Source organism: Panicum virgatum, chromosome 9K (assembly GCF_016808335.1).
Source record: "Panicum virgatum strain AP13 chromosome 9K, P.virgatum_v5, whole genome shotgun sequence".
NCBI lineage: Eukaryota > Viridiplantae > Streptophyta > Magnoliopsida > Poales > Poaceae > Panicum > Panicum virgatum.
In genome coordinates this window covers 46,534,822-46,553,540 of record NC_053144.1, presented here as the reverse complement: position 1 = coordinate 46,553,540, position 18,719 = coordinate 46,534,822, and the positions used below count along the sequence as shown (strand labels likewise).

The 18,719-nt window shown below is 44.8% G+C and overlaps 1 protein-coding gene across 3 annotated transcripts; it reads left to right on the top strand.

Annotated features, from left to right (window-relative positions):
* LOC120651724 (oxysterol-binding protein-related protein 2A-like) lies at positions 1–8,493 on the top strand. Of its 3 annotated transcripts, none has more exons than XM_039929324.1 (10): positions 8–553; positions 3,976–4,329; positions 4,745–4,832; positions 5,450–5,868; positions 6,358–6,513; positions 6,718–6,885; positions 7,220–7,360; positions 7,433–7,669; positions 7,762–7,875; positions 8,065–8,493. In XM_039929324.1, exons 1-10 carry the CDS (start codon positions 212–214, stop codon positions 8,260–8,262), a joined length of 2,217 nt encoding a protein of 738 aa, XP_039785258.1. In that variant the 5' UTR covers positions 8–211; the 3' UTR covers positions 8,263–8,493. The 3 variants fall into 3 exon arrangements, with proteins under 3 accessions (XP_039785257.1, XP_039785258.1, XP_039785259.1); XM_039929325.1 differs by lacking the exon at positions 8–553 and adding an exon at positions 3,641–3,732; XM_039929323.1 differs by having other exon boundaries at positions 1–553; positions 7,220–7,669.
* The last annotated feature ends 10,226 nt before the right edge of the window (positions 8,494–18,719 follow it).

The window sequence follows — 18,719 nt, the reverse complement described above, 5'->3', positions numbered from 1 at the left end:
CGGAGGCGGAGGCGTCGGGCGCAAGGCTACGAGCATAAAAGCCCCCGCCCCCCACCGTGAGTCCACGTCTCGTCTCCTCGCTCCACTCGCCACCCAACGCGGACCGAATCCGCCGGCCGAATAGAGTAATCCCCGCCCGAATGGAGGCCGCGTGAGAGAGAGAAGAAGACTAGAAGAGAGAGAGAGAGAGCGAGGAGAGATCGGGGCGGCGATGCGGGCGTGGGAGATGCACCCGCTCTGCTGCCTCGCCGGGGAGTGGCCGGGCTCGGGCGGGGGGCTCGCGGCGGGCGGCGGCCGCTCCCCGCCGCCGGAGACGCCGGAGGAGGCGCCGGCGGTGGCGGGCGTGCTGTACAAGTGGACCAACATCGGCAAGGGCTGGCGCCCGCGGTGGTTCGCGATCCGCGGGGGCGTGCTCGCCTACTCCAAGATCCGCCGCCGCGTCGCGGCCGAGCCGCACCCCGCCGCCGAGGCCGCGGGCGGCGCCAGGCTCATCGGGGTGGCGCGCGGCGCCGGGGGAGCCGCGGAGCGGCCCATCGGATTCGTGCATCTCAAGGTGACGCCCCCGAGCTCCCTCTCTCCCCTTCCCTCCCTCTCGCTATTTGATTCCTCCATTTTTGCCCTGCCCACTCCCATAGTCCCCCCATTCGCCATGATCTCGTTGCCATTGTTTAGAGCGACTGCGCATTCCTACCACGCCTTCCCCAAAACAATTGGAAACATCACGCCAACTCATTCGTTGAATAGTGGAGCACTAGGCATCTCATCGCGCAAATCCTAGTATACTTCGAAATTAGGCGACCGCCGCGATGCCTCCTCCCTCGGTTCCCGTGTTACGTCGGATTGGAACAGTCCAACAGACGAGCACAGGCGCAACTCCAGTCTCCAGCTGTAAAGTCGCACTCTCAGCACGGGCCATGTCCGCCTCGTGCCGTACAGTCGTCACGATCTGCGGCGGGGTCTCCTGGAAACACACACTTATTAAGCGTGTGTTTAGTTGGTGAAATTTGTTGGGATTGACTACTGTATCACTTTTGTTTTTATTTGATAATTAGTGTCCAATTTTGGACTAATTAGGCTCAAAAGATTCATTTCATCATTTTCAGCTAAACTGTGTAATTAGTTATTTTTTAAACTATATTTAATGTTATATGCATATATCAAAAAATTTGATGTGATGAGAAATCTTGAGAATTTTTAGGAACTAAACAGGGCCCTCCACCTTGACAAGAGTGCAGCCAACATCGAGGGCTATAAATTAGCGAAGAGGGTTGCAACGCGAGCTGTGAGTGTAGTAAAGGATAAGGCGTATGATGACCTGTATCACCGGATAGCCACGAAAGAAGGGGAGAAGGACATTTATAGGATGGCTAGGATCCGCGAGCGGAAGACAAGGGACATTAACCAAATCAAATACATTAAGGATGGGACAGATCGACTGCTAGTGAAGGATGAGATCATGGATAGATAGAGAGAGTATTTCGACAAGTTGTTTAATGGGGAGAGTGAGGGCCCTACCCTTGAGTTAGATGACTCTTTTGACGATACCAACAGACGTTTTGTGAGAATTCAGGAGGTAGAGATCGGGGAGGCTTTGAAGCGGATGAAAGGAGGTAAAGCGATGGGCCCTGATGGTAACTCCATTGAGGTGTGGAGATGCCTAGGAGATAGAGCAATAGTAAGGTTAACTAAGCTTTTTAATCTCATTTTTCAGTCAAACAAGATGCCGGAAGAGTGGAGCAGAAGTATATTAGTACCTATCTTCAAAAACAAGGGCGATGTTCAAAGTTGTATTAATTACCGTGAGATTAAGCTGATGAGCCATACGATGAAGTTTTGGGAGAGGGTTATCGAGCATCGCCTAAGAAGAGTGACAAGTGTGACCCAAAACCAATTTGGGTTCATGTCTGGAAGGTCAACTATGGAGGCGATTTTCTTAATACGACAATTGATGGAGAGATATAGGGAGCAGAAGAAGGACTTGCACATGATCTTCATTGACCTTGAGAAGACATATGACAAAGTACCGAGAAATATCATGTGGTGGGCTTTGGAGAAGCACAAAGTCCCAACTAAGTATATTATTCTCATTAAGGATATGTACAAGGATGCGACGACGTTTGTCCAGACATGTGATGGCAACACCACTGACTTTCCTATTAACATAGGCCTACACCAGGGGTCAGCATTGAGTCCTTATTTATTTGTTTTAGTGATGGATGAGGTCACAAGGAATATACAAGGTGAGATCCCTTGGTGTATGCTCTTTGCTGATGATGTGGTGCTAGTTGACGAGAGTAGGGTAGGGGTTAATAGGAAGTTAGAGCTGTTGAGACGCACGTTAGAGTCGAAAGAGTTCAGACTTAGTAGGACCAAGACCGAATACATGATGTGCGATTTCAGCACGACTAGGCATGAGGGGGGAGACGTTAGTCTAGATGGGCAAGTGGTGGTTCAGAAGGATACTTTTCGGTATTTAGGATTGGTGCTACAAAAGGATGACGACATTGATGTAGATGTTAGGCATAGAATTTCAGCTGGCTGTTTGAAATGACGGCAAGCTTCTGGCATCCTTTGTGACAAGATGGTGCCACAAAAGCTAAAAGGCAAATTCTATAGGATAGCAATTCGTCCGGCGATGTTATACGGTGCTGAATATTGGCATACAAAAAGGCGACATGTCCAGCAACTGAGTGTAGCAGAGATGCAGATGTTGCGGTAGTTTTGCGGGCACACAAGGAGGGATAGAGTCCGGAACGAAGTTATTCGGGATAGGATCGGAGTGGCACCAATTGAGGAGAAACTTACTCAGCATCGGCTGAGATGGTTTGGACATGTCCAACGTAGGCCTCCTGAGGCGCCGGTGCGTAATGAGGTTCTTGAGCGGGTCGATAATATAAAGAGGGGTAGAGGTAGACCTAAACTGACATGGGATGAGTTGGTTAAGAGAGACCTTAAGGATTGGAATATCTCTAAAGAGATAGCTTTGTATAGGAGCGCTTGGAGACTAGCTATCAATGTGCCTGAACCTTGAACTTATTTCTTTCGGGTTTCATCTCTAGCCTACCCCAACTTGCTTGGGAAAAAAGGCTATGTTGTTGTTGTTGTAAAGAGGGCCTAAAGGAATGATGGAAAGTTACAAGCAATGGCTATACCGCCTGAGGGATAAAGCGATGCCTTGTTTTGATTGGAGCTGGCCTTTTACAGCCTCAGCTCGTCGGGTAGCACCACTGCGCGGTGTGAAACTACAGTCTTTGCATCGACTTGCAACAGTGGCGAGCTTGTCCCGTGCTCCGTGCTCCGTGCTCACAGCTCGGGGGGATAAAGGGGCGGGTGGGGACAATCTGGGCTTCCAGGTTCCAGCTGGATCTTGTTCAAACGGCCTGATGGCGTGGCGCCTCCGTTTGGGTTGTATTTGGCGTCCGTGGGTTGGTGGGAATGTGAGGTGGTACGGATCACGCTGTCTCATTGTGTCTGTAGCCATTTAAAGGGTCTGGGAGCTTTTTTGGGGCTCATCTTTTTCCCGTCTCCTGAACGGTCCCTCGCCTGCTAGCCTCTGCTCTAGTCAATGGGCTTTAAATCTGTTTGGTTTTTTGGCTATGTAGTTCTTTAGCTGGATGAAGCAGCGATGAGTTGGCACAGCTGTTGGAGGTTTCAGATATTATTTGAAGTGAACTGCATGACTGCAAGTGTAACCATGGTGGTTTGGCCACTCGGATTACGTCAAACCGTGAAGTTAGATCACTTCCTATTCTGTCATGTACAATGGGTTTGTAAATCTGTAGGTAGAAGAACTGAAGAATGCATATCACAATGTCATCCAGTAATTTCCATGCATGTAACAATTTAATTGCACCACTAAACACTAGGCTACTTCATTTATGACAGTACAAGGATTCAGTAATTGTGCTGCTTCAGTGCTTCTGAATAGAATGGTTGGTGGTTTAGTCATTCTCTCTCTCTCTCTCTCTTTTGTAGATATCATCATTTAGTGAAAGTAAATCAGATGACAAACGGTTCTATATAATTACTCCAACCAAAACACTTCAACTGAGGACTGGTTGTGCCAAGGATCGGGCGACTTGGATTGAAGCGCTTGTCACTGCAAGAAGTGAATATTCTTTTAATGGGGATTTATCGGGTGACCAGAATGATGCATCATTTTCCACAGAAAAGCTCAGAAATCGCTTGCATGCTGAAGGTGTTGGTGAGGCAGTTATTAAAGACTGTGAGCAGATTGTTCATTCAGAATTTTCGCAGTACCAGACACAGATGAAGCAGCGTTGTGAAGAGTATTTAAGCTTTATTGGCAGTCTTCCACGGGAAGTTGAGGTAACATTTTCTTGAAACTCATTAGGCAAAATAAGCAGCTTATAAAGTTACCATTCATGTTACAATATCTTATTGGTTATTCCACATCATAAAAACTAGTGTTCATAATCTTTAGAATTTATTTCCAAGTGATTTTGTTTGTTCCTCCAATAGGGTACTGGACATGACCATACTGTATGGATTGATTTCTGTATATTCAGCAGGTTACAACCATATTCTGTTTCATTTGTGCTAACCTTGGTTTGATCAAGATTTCTTGTATTAAGAAGATAGACATAGACATACTAATAATAACTTACAAGCCAAATATACAGTCACATGTTTATTGAAAAGGTTATTTGGAATGCGGTTGTAGTCAAACACTAAATTGTTGGGATTTTATCCATTGACCAGAAACTTTCTGCTGTTCCTGCAGGTAGTTAATTCAGTAGATACAACTGTCACCGAGAAGCCACAGTTGGAGTTGTTCAAGCATGACTGCTCCAGCTCTGGAAAATGTAGTGGTACTTGATGTTCCTCTTGTTGCTCCTTCTTATTTTTGTTTGAAAAAGTGAGGGTCGCACAAATAAAAAAGTTTACTTGGTAACTGTGGTGTAACTTTTTCCCCCCTTGCCATGATAAGCCTTTCATTTGTGGTGCTTATATCCACTGCTCCATATAGCTGTGAAGAAGTTCATTGCACAATTAACTCGCACTACTGATGCTAGACTCATTTTCTTCATGAGTGATGTTTCAGTATATGGCTTCTTTCTTAGCTTCATTTGATCATATGAAGTGAAATTTGAGTATCACTAACAGTGTCCTGTCATGCAACCTGTAAAGATGTCGGTTAGATGCAACCTACTTTTTGGCAATGAATATCCAGGAAAATGTCAATATTCAAAAGCATGATATATGGTTAACACACAAGTGAACTGTTGCTACTCATTCATATCTCATGAGCAGTGCACCTTATGTTTTTCTTTACTTGTATTACCCTGAATATCAAATGGTTGGAATGTCAAGAAATAGGCCGAGCCTGTGCATTGTTATGGATTTATAGCTTCATCGGATGCCTATTTTCCTTTCTCTTGCACTTTTTGCAATATGCTTACCGTCCCTACTTTTGTTTTCCCATCAGAATATAGCAACACAGAATCTGATGATGTTGGCAAACAAGAGATTAGTGAACTATCAGATGGAGATGAATTTCATTTCTACGATACAAGACAAAGTTTCAGTGACTTCGCTGCAAGTCCTGACATGAGAAGGAGATGCATAAACAATGGAAATGAAGATCATAGATCTATTGAGTCACTAACTACCGACAAGGCCAAAGATGATCTTTCATATTCGAAAAGGCGCACAAAGTTGCCTGAACCAGTAGAAAAGGAGAAAGGTGTTAGCCTTTGGTCAATGATCAAAGACAATGTTGGAAAGGATCTCACAAGAGTCTGCCTTCCTGTTTACTTTAATGAGCCTCTATCTTCTCTTCAGAAGTGCTTTGAGGAATTGGAGTACTCTTATTTATTGGATCGTGCATATGAATATGGTTTAAGGGTATGTATGTTTCTATACCTTCATTCTTTCCTCTGAGATGCACTTTCTTTTCTTTGGAATGAAAATCTGAACCAAACACCTAAATTAAATTGGGAAATTTAACTTTCAGTCATTAAACACATAACACTTGACATTGGAGTCAATTTAGTGGCTGATGGAGTTCATCTGATTCGGCATCATTTTCATGAATGTTGATTAGTGGTGTTTCTAGAAGAACTCAACTATGGTGAGATGATAATTATATCCCCGTAGCTTTTGTCTTAAATAATGGAGCATCAAATCCTAAATGGCCAGGAAACTCTATGAAATCAGTTCTCAGGGAGGTACCTACATTTTGCGAGCTCTAGGGTTTGAATATGGTAGGGTATCCTCCTTGACGGGAGACTGTACCAACCGTGGTATCATTCGGTTCTCAGACTAGTGGCGTTTCTTTTGTATTTATACTAAATTCATTTGATAGTAATATCATAATTGTGCTTCTACATTCAGGGGAATGGTCTGATGAGAATTATTTATGTTGCTGCTTTTGCGGTCTCCGGATATGCTTCCACAGATTGTCGCCCCTGCAAACCTTTCAATCCATTGCTGGGGGAAACCTATGAAGCTGATTACCCTGAAAAGGGGATCCGTTTTTTCTCTGAGAAGGTTAGTTTGGTACCCATCATATAAATTCAGCGTACACTTAATTGTCGTTTGCTCACTTAACAAACCCTATTGAACATGGAAGTATCCTGAAAGAGTAATCACGATAACATTGCTGACATGGATCTAAATTCTAGCATGAGTATTTTGACAGTTCTGTTGTGTATGAGAAAATACTTGAATGTGCTTGTTTATTCTGGGCACCAGGTTAGTCATCATCCTATGGTCATGGCATGCCACTGTGAGGGGAAAGGTTGGAAATTTTGGGGAGATAGCAATCTTAAGAGCAAATTCTGGGGACAATCCATTCAACTGGATCCTGATGGTGTGTTAACATTAGAGTTTGATGATGGAGAAACTTTCCAGTGGAGCAAGGTACGAATTCTTCATCAACGGCAAATACTCAATACTATTTACTTTTTATGATTGGAAACTATCCAACTTTGTTTCTCCAGGCTTTTTTTTTTTCTTGAAAAGAATGTTTCTCCAGTCTATCCTCCACCGGTTTTATGAACACTATCTAACTAATTTCAACACTCTCTGATTTTCTTGAAAGGAATGTTTCCCCAGTCTATCCTCCACTGTTTCTCCAGTCAATTCTTTTACTACTGGAAAACTACTGCCTCTCTGGCTCTCTGCACATGTACACTCTGAGATCTGAAAGATATGTAATCCAATTAGGCTTAAATGTTTTTATTTTCCTTGTCAGGTTACAACAACAATTAATAATCTTATCCTTGGTCGAGTCTATTGCCATCACCATGGCACAATGAACATAAGTGGAAATAGACGATATTCATGCAAGCTGACGTTTAAAGAGCAGTCTTTCCTTGATAGAAATCCTCGCCAGGTAAAGAAAGAAAAAGAGCAACCACACATCAAACTGATTTGGGTCATACTAATATATCTAGCTCTATGCAAGGTTCAAGGAGTTGTCAAGGATGCTGATGGAACCAAGGTTGCAACCTTGATGGGGAAGTGGGATGAAAGTGTGCATTGTATCATCGGTGATGATGCCTCAATGGTGAAATCCCATGGCTCACACCAGAGTACTGGTGCCACTTTGCTGTGGGAGAAAAACAAGCCTTCAGCCAATCCTACTCGGTACAACCTGTCCTCATTTGCAATAACATTAAATGAGCTGACACCGGAGCTCAAGGTAGACATGGAACATGCATACAACCCATCATTTGAGTTCTGTTAGCTCTGAACCTAAAAGACTAAATCACTTTTTTTCTTCTTCTCTTTAAGGAGAAGCTTCCACCAACGGATTCGAGGCTCCGACCAGATCAGCGACACCTGGAGAATGGGGAGTACGAGAAGGCCAATGCCGAAAAACTGCGTCTCGAGACAAGGCAACGGATGGTTGTACTTGCACCCTTGATTCTTTCTTTCTTTCTTTTCTTTTTCATTGTCCTACATTTTTCATGAATGCTATATCTTGATCACTGGAAATTCCTTGTTTGAATTTTCGGTGTACTGCTTGCACCATCAGATCTCACGTGCAGTGGTTTTCTGCTCTAACTGAGATCATGTATATGTCCTTGTCTGCAGGCAAGGAAGATGCAGGAGAGTGGCTGGAAACCAAGATGGTTCCATAGGGATAGCGAAGATGGAACATTCCGCTACGTTGGAGGTTACTGGGAGGCAAGGGAGCAAAGGAAATGGGATGGGTGCCACGACACTTTTGGTAACTTATCTAGCTGCCCAAAGCTGCAACCATCCACTCTCTACGCTAGCTCAAGTATATAGGGATTAGGGCATGTTGTTTAGTAGGTGTTGACGTCGCATTAGTACATAAGCGAGTGGCTTCTCTCGTCTCTGTTGTGCAAAGGTTTGAGCTAACATGCTCTACTTGTCATATTGAACCCAAGGACATTCAAGCATAACCCAAACTTTTGTGGACACTGGGATGCTTATGAGAAATCTTGTTCAAGAATTGTCAATGATACCATTTTTCTTCTTTGTATTCCACAAGACGCGTTTACGTATTTGGTGTTCATGTTGTTCCGGTGGATGCCTATTTGCCTATATCTTTGGTGATGCTGCGACGCTTGCCTTACAGTGGGTATTCTAGTTTAGGCATGAAACTGAAAGGCTCACGGTTGGAGCCTTGGAGGCATTGTGATCAGAACTTGATCGTTCCTGCTAACTAAGCTCAAATGAGTTAATACGCCTTGTTTGTTCGGCATTTGCTAGGCTAATTCATCCGTGTAGCAGGCAAGCGAAGCCCAAATCATACATATTTTCTGATTGTGGGCCACCTGCTGTGGCCCACATGTAGGCTGAAGCGGTAGTAAGCGTTGGGCCTAGTGGGCTCCGATATCCACTTCTGGGCCGGCCATAATCAAATTCAAAGCTCCCGCTGTGCGCGCGCCCTCATGCTCACCGAGTCACGTCCACACGCGAACCACGCTTCGTTTCTGTTTATATTTTGCAAAACCTAATGATCAATAATACTAAGTGATGACTAGAACGCCACCGTCCAATGCCAGCAATTTTTAGGTTCAGCTCCACTTGCGAATGAATGTCAACTGAAATATTTGAATAAGGCTATACAAGTCGTGACAAGCCACTTGTCATTTGGCACGCGCAAACTATCACATATTGTCCCGTCCAATCAAACACCAACAACTCGACAAGGAACGTGGATTGCAAATTTGGCCCAACCGGCTTAGCAAAGAGTAACACTCGCAAGTTCCAAGGCTCGTCGATCTGATATGTTCATATTTGTTAGGTTTCTTCTAAGTTAAATTAGGCAAAACCAGACTTATAGAAAGAAATAATAATATTTATAATATCAAATTTGTTTTATTGAATCCACCATGAAGTATATATTGACAGTGGAAACGTTGGATAGTACAGTTGGCTATATTTTTCCATAGACGTGGTCGAAGTTAGCTATGTTTGATTTAAGACAAATCTAATACGATATGTAAATAAAAACGGTGGGAGTAATTCGATCGGCTTTTGCACATTCATCACCGCCATACTAGCTTACCTGTTACTCCCTCTGTTTTACCTATCCCATATCGATCTCTGTCAAGGCGTCAGCTATGCTTAGCGATTCCTCAACGTATATAGAGCTGTCCCCGAATAAGAACTCAACTTCTACCGCCGGCTCAATTCATTATTCGCTAGTCAATTGTAGCAGCTAGCTAGAGATGGATCTGGCGCAGCGAACTCGCGTTTCTACACCCGACGGGTTCATCATAGTATAATCTTTTGTTCGACGCGTTTCGATTGGCGATTGGCGCTTGGCCTTTGCTTGGTGATCGGACGCGACGCCTCGTTGCCTGCCTGACCATGTTGCCAGCCGCGCGCGTAGCTGCTCGACCACACGCTGTTTCGCAGCAAGTGTGCGTGCGACCAAGGAAACTCTCGTCCCGTCGTGGTCTAGCTCGTCGGCATCCCAGATGCAATGCTATCACCCATGCCGTAGTCTAGAATTAATGTGAGATCCTTCCACCCTTTCCCCAAGCTCAAAAGGCCGCGCCGGCCGTCGCCTGCGCCACGTGCCCGCTCCTGCATCATTCGAGACTCTCTCTACTTCTCGAGCTGTCTGCCTGCTTCCCGTCAATGGTGATGGCCTGATGGTAATTAATTAACTATGCTTGCATTATGCAGCATAAACAATGGCGCCAGGCACGAACGGCACCACCACGTACCTGACGGCTTATCATGTGATGGCTGATGAGGAATTATCAGACCCCGAGAGTATTTTACCAGGTCTATCTGGCTCTTAGAGATACCCAAAAGAGGGGGAGGAATCTCGGCGCGGATAGAGATTGCGAGCGAGGCACAACTCTATTTTTAATTTCTTTGCTCTATAATTAATTGTGGTTTGACTCGCAGATTATGCATGCTAGTAGTATACTCCACTGCACCGGACTCCAATTAACAACTCTCCTCTTAATATGTTTTCAACTTGCAAAACAATTGTGGTTTGACTTGCAGATGATCATGCTAATATATATGTAGAATTATATACTACTTTTTTTTGAACTTATAGAATTATATACTACTACTAATACATTATTAGTAGAGTAATCACTCGTCCTTGGCAGACTCGAACAACTAACTATTTTCTACGCTGATTTCGTCGTCTCCTCCATTTTTAAATTTCTTTTCGGCGTCAAAGATGATTTATAAGTGGGAGTGTGACACATAACTCATCAAATAGTCAGATCATACACGGATTTTGGTTCAGTCTAATGTAATAATGTTCAATATATAAGCCACTGTGTTCTGATCAGAATGGTTGAAACAAAGCGATATATATACACATGACAGTGATGAACCGGAAGGCGTTAGGAAGCGATATAGGGGGTACTCATTTTCTTTTTCGTGCAGAAGTTACAAAGACCTGTTTCATAAATATCAGCAACTTTAAGCTAAGGGTTGATTTGGTTCGGACAATTAATAAATTATCTTTATCTTATTATTTGGCCAACAAACGGAGCCTCCACGTTCGCTTTCAAAGCCTAGAAATTCCCACGTTAATCGGAGAAAAATAGAAAAATAAAAATTACCCACCACTGCCATTACAATAAAAATTAGCCTAAAATACCCATGTGCCTAATTAAAAATCACCCACCAATGCCATTATAAAAAATTAAATATAAAATATCATTTAGCTATGTATCAGTTACAAATATATACTATTAATAAAAACTAAATCTAACAACAATCAATCAAAATAAAATGAAAATAAGAATAATTATCTGCATAATATTACTAAATCTCAACAAATCAAATTGTTAGTATAGGCAGATAGATCATAGTTGAATTGTTTTAATCAACAATAAGACATAATTTACGATAATCAACAGGACGATGTATGGTAAAAAAATAGTATAACCTTTAAGTAAGAATACAACGACATGCAAAATTTTGAATTTTCAATAGTAGCCGCGCAAATGAGTGGGCTATACGCCTAGTTATCTAAGAATCAACCAGACAGCCAGTAATTACACAAATACATGCAGATAGTTTGCTGAGATCCTGTTCCCTGAGCCGGGATCAGCTTGAGCTTATCCCCGGCAATGCAGATTCTTTTGTGCATGCTTGCTTCGTTCTCACACCTTGTGATTCTCATTCTGTCAAGCATCAACATGGAGATCAATGCACTACTGATAATGTCTTTGCTGTTGGTAGGAAGTCCAACACGAGTTTTCATTTTGTGTTGCAACTTGCAAGTTGCAACTGGAGAAGTGCAGAGAAATGGAGTGCTAGCTAATTGCATGCATAGAGCATAGAGATCAGGAGCCAGTGATGCTTGTTTTGGCATAAACTATGCAATTATTGGCCCAGCTGCACAATTTGTAGGGCAGTCCGGATATTGCGCTGTTTCATCGGAATTGATCAAACCGGGGTGGAGTTTAATATTGTGCACGATTCAATGGCCTGACACAGTGACACCTAGGGCTGGATTTGGATGAACCCCAACGCTGTTTCTGCTTACTTAAGTCTGCGTGCAAATGTTCTGTTTACGGCAGATCGTTGAAATTTAGTAGTTCAACAAAATCTTGAATTTATAAATTAATTTAGCTAACTTAATTATATAGAGAAATATGATGATTTTGAGTGTGCAAAAATTTTAGAAGATCGGGTTAGGTACCGACGACCGAATTAGTGTTCAAGATAATGGAGTAAACGAACGTAGCTGATCGGTTGACGCGTCACAAGTTGCTACTGATTGTTGGCGTGTGGCTGATCAAGTGAGGTTGCCCAAAGACTGAAGAAATTAAAAGTACACAATTGTTTGCACTATAGCATTGAAGAACAGCTGGCTAAATGCCACGACCATGGAAGGGTTCAAGAAATTTTCTAGCTGAATTATTGGCCCAGTTGACTGCTGATAACTTATCTACAGTTCCAAACCTTTTCTAGTTACTTTCGTTTAGGAGTAGCCGTGACCGTGTACATATAGTTTTAGGCTTATGAAACTGCACCTTGTAGTCGAAATGTTCAGTCGCAGTGGCTAAGCTTTACGGCAGATCGTTGTCGTTGTCAAATCTTTTATTTTTTTTGGCTGAGTTCATATGCAAGCGTGCAGTCTCATACCGAGGAACAGATCGAGAAATATTTAGATTGATAAGCACAACGGATGCATCATTGTTCATGCCATCATGCATGAATCATAATTTCACAGTCTGATGGATAATGCTCATCTGCTAAGGTTTCCTGGGTTGCAGATAGCTCAACTCGACTCCTCCATTCATGTCTCTTTCGCCAGAACTGCTTCAGCAGTTTCTTTAGCTAGCTGTCGAGATTCTTGGCTATCTACAAGCTTTCATGGTTAGGCCCACGTAGAAATTGAAGGACGAAAAATTGCGTGAATCAAAAACGAAGAATTAATCTGTACCCAGCTTGTTCAGAAAAAAAAATATAGGACCTGTGCATGTATCATGGCAGGATTAGTTCCATCAGGTTGGTTGGTAATGGTTGGCTCAAAGTCCGCTGCCGCGTCCAGACGCGTTACCAGAAATGGTTCTCGTCGGATGAGTAAGCGGTGTTAGTAGCTAGCCTTTGCGATTGCAGAAGGCCAGGATGCGCGAATAATTAAAACCGCCGGCCAACAGCCCCGTCCCCTCCACTCCGCCGGAGGCCCTCCGCGCGGAAGTCCGCTCGGGCTCAGGAAGGCGGCGGCGGGGCCTGTAACGTCCCGCCTCCCCGAGGCCGGGCCCGCTTACATCTTTCAGCTTTCTAGGACATAGACTGCCCTCACAGACTAACACATGTCTTTTCTGCACACTTTGTCCTCACTCGTGCGCACCCGGGAATAACTTCCCGGTTGGTCACCCATCCCCAAATTGCTCCGGGCCAAGCACGCTTAACTTTGAAGTTCTTTGGAGACCGGTTTCCGGAAAAGAAGTTGCAACTTGTTGGTATGAGTATCCTATTAATCTTATTAAGCCCTGGGCCGGGGTGTCACATACTCACCCCCTTAAGAGACCGACATCCTCGTCGGTCAATCCCAAACCAGGAACGTCCTCTCTTGCCCACGTCCCGTACGTCCAGTGCCAGCAGCCCATGTGCCACGTCCGTGCGTCCAGTGCCAACGGTCCCTGTGCCACGTCCGTGCGTCCAGTGCCAACGGCGCATCCCAGATGCCCGCGCACTGACCCGCCACGCGCCCGTGCACATACCGGTGGCATCTGCGCCCCCACGCGCCCGTGCTCATGCCTCCGCACTTACGCCCGTACGTGCTCGTGAAATCGCGAGAGTCGGCTCTGATACCATTCTGTAACGTCCCGTCTCCCCGAGGCCAGGCCCGCTTACATCTGATAGCTTTCTAGGACATAGACTGCCCTCACAGACCAACACGTCTTTTCTGCACACTTTGTCCTCGCTCGTGCGCATCCGAAAATAACTTCCCGGTCGGTCATCCATCACCAAATTGCTCCGGGCCAAGCACGCTTAACCTCGAAGTTCTTTGGAGACCGGTTTTCGGAAAAGAAGTTGCAACTTGTTGGTATGAGTATCCTATTAATCCTATTAAGCCCTGGACCGGGGTGTCACAGGGCCTCCTCCCACAAATTTAGTTTTCCTCTCCCCCATCTCTTTGGCGTGCAAGGCGTCCGGGTAGACTCCGGCGCCCGGGGCGGACCAGCAGCGTCGCGCCGACGCCGGACTGGGGGCGGCGGATCCGGCGTGTCCTGGGGACCGGATCCAATGCCCCAGGGACCAGATCTACAGGTCCGCGACCTCCCTCGCCCCTTCGTCCTCGTGGTCAACGGCGGCTGCTGCGGGGCGGTTCGCGAGGTGCGACCGCGGTGGCGCGCTGCGCCGGCATGCTGAGGACGGCCGCGGGCTAGCGTGCAGCGCGGCGGTGGACGAGGGCTCCCAGCCTCTCTCACCACCGACGCGTGCCGGCGCCGGCGCCGGGCATGGAGGTGCGACGGCTGCTCGGGGCGGCGTATCCGTCGTCTGGAGGGCAGCGTGGGGTGCTGGCTGGGCGACGGCCCTCCACGGCCTCCTGCTCGGCCGGCCTGGTTGCCTCCGCTTTCTTTGGATGGCCGAGCTCCCCGCCGGCCTCCGGACGCCGGCTGGCCACGCTGTGTCTGCCGTGCAGCTGATGGAGGACGTGGCCTCTGCGCTTGGGTCGCCGGGGATGGCGATATAGGCGATGGCTGTGGGGAAGACCGATCCGTGGAACCTCTGGAAGCTGGTTGCATGCCGGAGCTGAGTATGTGCAGTGGGATGTTTGGCGAAAGCCATTGTGGCGACCTTGCTGGTGCCGATGGCGGCGGCGTCCTAGGACGTTGTTCCCCCATTGGGGGCGTCATCTTGAGTTCTATCCCTACTGCACGGAATTCTCTAGGTGAAAACCTTGTCCATGTCTGGACGAGCGACGGCGGCGCCACTGGCGTCGTTTCCTCCTTGGAGGCGTCGTCTCTTGAGACCCAACTCGACTTCTGGCGGCGGTTGGGCGGCGGCCGGGGGTTGTCTCATCATTGCCGGCCTAGCTGCTTGCAGCGCACCACAACGACTGTCAGTGCGGCGTGATGCTGCGTCGAAGGACGGCGCTTGCAGCACCGGCATCTCGAGACGACTAGACTTGCAGCGAACTTTGTTCATCGTCGGAAGACGGCGCAAGCGACTACCCTGGATTCCCAACTTCCGTGTTGTTGCTTTCAGTGGTTGTGCCACAATTTCACCCTTATGCTGGGGTGCAGTGTTTTTCTATTCGTGGTTATGCCACAAATTGGCCATGATGCTTGGGCTTGGTGTTGGCTTAGACCTAGTTTAGCTAAGTTGTTGTTCGTGGTTTGTCACGGTTGAGTCCTTGAGCTAGGACGTGTTGTTGTTATGTGGTTGTGCCACAATTCGCCTTATGCTAGGTAAATGGTGTAAAACCTTGATTATCATGCGGGCCGTTAGGGGCCACAATGAAATGAAATGATTCAGGTGAGGACGCTCCCCCCTGACCCTCAAAAAAAAATTAAAACCCTGGATTCAGACAAGCAATCAAATGCACGAACATCACGATGTTCCTGTCTCATGATGATGCGTCGAATGGAGTCAGGGAGGACGAATAAGAAGAAAAGTCGCCGATCGATGACAGTTAGAACGACGGAAGCGTTAATCATCCCATATATCATCATATAACACTATATTTTGCCGATATCTCTCACCGGAAAACCTGCACATTCATTACATGGATCCTTTGCAGTTGGTTGTTCTGCTATCGGTTTTGCATGAATTGCGTTATTGATTTCCTCAGAAAGGAAGAAAATCAGGGTGCTGAAGATTGCCATGCATGATTATATATGGATAAGATTAGTATCTGTGTTCTTCAGCCAAAAAAATGAATGATATTAGTGTCTGTTAACCTCTATATATACAAGTCTACAGGAGGATAATTCGGCCATTTACTGAATATGACTGCAGTGGATTGGATTGGCTTCAAGAATAAGAGCGCCAGGGGGGGGGGTAGTAGATTCCAGAATGCGGACCACACTGTAGTACATTGAACAAACAGGATGTAGGGCTGTTATTCTCCGGGAGGCCTGAACCTAGGTAAAAATCTTTCGTGTGTTCTGCATTCTCTCATAAGTTATTGGAGGAGTCGACAACATGTTTATCCCCTGGCCGAATCTCTAAACGGGGGTTCTCACGAATCCTTGCTAGTGGTACTCACCCACCGTCACCATGTCTAAAGTCTTGCTTCTTCCGAATCCTATACTTACGACCTCTTTAGTTTACCCTATGGCTGCAACAGGAAACTATATCCAATCTCCATATATAATGATCAGCAGGGTGTTTTCTCTCCTCCAATGCGCAGTTTCTTTTTGGAGCGTGAAGGACAATAATTGTGCCCCTGTTGCCACGCCTTCATGCCTATTTTTGAACCATATATTCCCCTAGGTGGCTGGTGGCATGAATTGATAAGGCGTCTACGCAAACTCCGTTTCCATGGCAACTACCACAGTTGTCCAACCACACTACTTTTTGTTGTTACTGGTCCGCTGATGTTCCAATAGACGTCTAGACAGCATGTATGTGAGCCTTGTCACTTGGTATGAACCAACCAAGCCACTTGCTCTTCATAAACATGAGATGAAAACAAATCAAAGTTACAAAGAAGCTTTTTTTCTAGTCAGATGAGATTTGAGACTTCTACTTAGTTTATCACAAATCTATTCTTGTCCTTACTCCTTTGACCAAAAGTTTGCCACGCCAATAGCGCTGATTAATCTCTCTGCTCTTGACCTTCCAAAGTCTGCTTTAATCCACTCAGAATGCCAAATGAATTGTTCGTGTTGCTTGCTCTCGCTCTGGCCACAAAACAGATCCCTGGACTACTCGTGCACATTCCTATGTCTAGGATGCCAAAATTAAAGCTACCAGTATGACGACGGCCGCAGAGATGTCGTCCTAGCTTCCCAAAGCACCGAGCAAGTAACCTTCCAAGTTTGCGGTTGCAAGCTTAACGATGATCAAAACAAAAGGCATGTCACCTATATCTGAGCGTGAGTGCTATCACCACCAATCAAGCACCATACATGCTGCAGCAGTCGTGTGCATCTCTTGTTCTAGCATGTCAGTTTGGTATCAGCATAGTATATTTATCACAGAACATTGACCGGCGCATATAACCAGCTCAGATGTGTTGAACTCCACCAACTCAATCTGACAATCTCGCTCCCTCTACTCGCGTCTTATCCCGTTATAATTTTGTTATTTTTAAATTTCGAAATTAGCTATTTATTGATTATATTTGATATGGACTCTTTGGCCAACTATTAATTACCTTATTTTTAATTTCAAATTTAACTATTTAGTAATTGTATTGAGCATGGACTCTTCGGTCATGTTATAATTTCTTTATTTTTAAATTCCAAAATAAGATATTTATTAATTATATTTGATATGGACTCTTTGGCCGACTATTAATTTCCTTAGTTTTTAATTTTGAATTTAACTATTTAGTAATTGCATTGGGCATGGACTCTTCCTTCATGTTCTAATTTCCTTATTTTTAAATTTCGAAATTAGCTATTTACTCCCTGATATGCTATTTTTTAAACTCCTTGGTATGCTAACTCATGTCCTAAACGTCATCTAATTAGGATACAGAGTATTAATTATACCTGATATGGACTCTTGAGTTTTTTTAGACCGTTAGATCTTTATAAAATCCAACGATACAAATTCTTCTCTTTTTTAAATTAACGTGGAAATTTTTAGGTCCTCTCGGCGAACGTGATGGCTTTTTAACACTATTGTATTAAGATAATAGATAGATTGCAAAAAAACTGCCACCCAACTTCGCAACCAATTTAGTGCAGCCGTGTCAAATCGATTGTATATCTTACCCATCAAATCGTCAAGGAGAAACTTGAAAATGTGATGCCCCCCTGTGCCGAGGAAAAACTCGAAAATGATGTGGTTGAATTAATACTCATAGAAAATTCTTGTTATTTATGATCAAAGAGACTGACGTGACACTAATAAGATGTGTACACCCTGAGAGAAACTTGAAGATGTAAACACCCCGTGAGAAACTCGAAGATGTAAACACCCCGACGGGGTGCTAAGAGGTGGTCGTCGCCCACCAGAAAACTCAAAAATGTTAACCTGAATATACGTTTGCAATAATTCATGTGACATTTCAGAAGTCTAAGAAATTAATTTTTTATTTCGGGAACGGAAGCTGTCGGCAGCTATACTCGGTCAGGTATGCAGCAAATAATGGTAAACATTTTGTGTTGTGACGTCTGCAAAAGTGAAGATTGTAAGTATGTTTCTCATAAGGCTTCTTGTCAGCAAGAGTACTTCTTGAAGCACCGGCAATGACAAGAAGGTTTTTTTTTGTGATTAGAAAGACCAATGCAAAGACAAGTTGGTTTCTTTGTGGTTGGATTTGCCAAGTCGGGTTCAAATTAAACCCTAGATTTAGCACAAACTCTTGGTTTTTTTCTTCTATTTATTCAACATCCTGTCAACAGTGGAACATATGGTGACTTGTCATCTCAAATCCTGCCAGTCTAGTTTCAACACATAGATAAAGTTGTCTATATGCATAAACTATGCACCTAGGAACCACATATTTGTGTTTTCCCCTTTCAATATCTTCACTCCATCAAGCCTCTTTTATCATAGCACTACTGGAAATTGAATTTTCCTTGTGTGCCAGAAACCGTCAGGGATAAAGGAAAAACTGCCAGGGAAATTATTTCTGACGGTATACCGACAGGCAA

What these genes read in the sequence shown, in the direction of transcription:
- LOC120651724 (XM_039929323.1), top strand. Translation starts at nt 212, where the DNA reads ATGCGGGCGTGGGAGATGCACCCGCTCTGCTGCCTCGCCGGGGAGTGG. An exon ending in CAGCTCTGGAAAATGTAGTG is followed by an intron (nt 4,833 to 5,449) that starts GTACTTGATGTT and finishes TTTTCCCATCAG; the next exon opens with AATATAGCAACACAGAATCT. An exon ending in AGCTGACACCGGAGCTCAAG is followed by an intron (nt 7,670 to 7,761) that starts GTAGACATGGAA and finishes CTTCTCTTTAAG; the next exon opens with GAGAAGCTTCCACCAACGGA.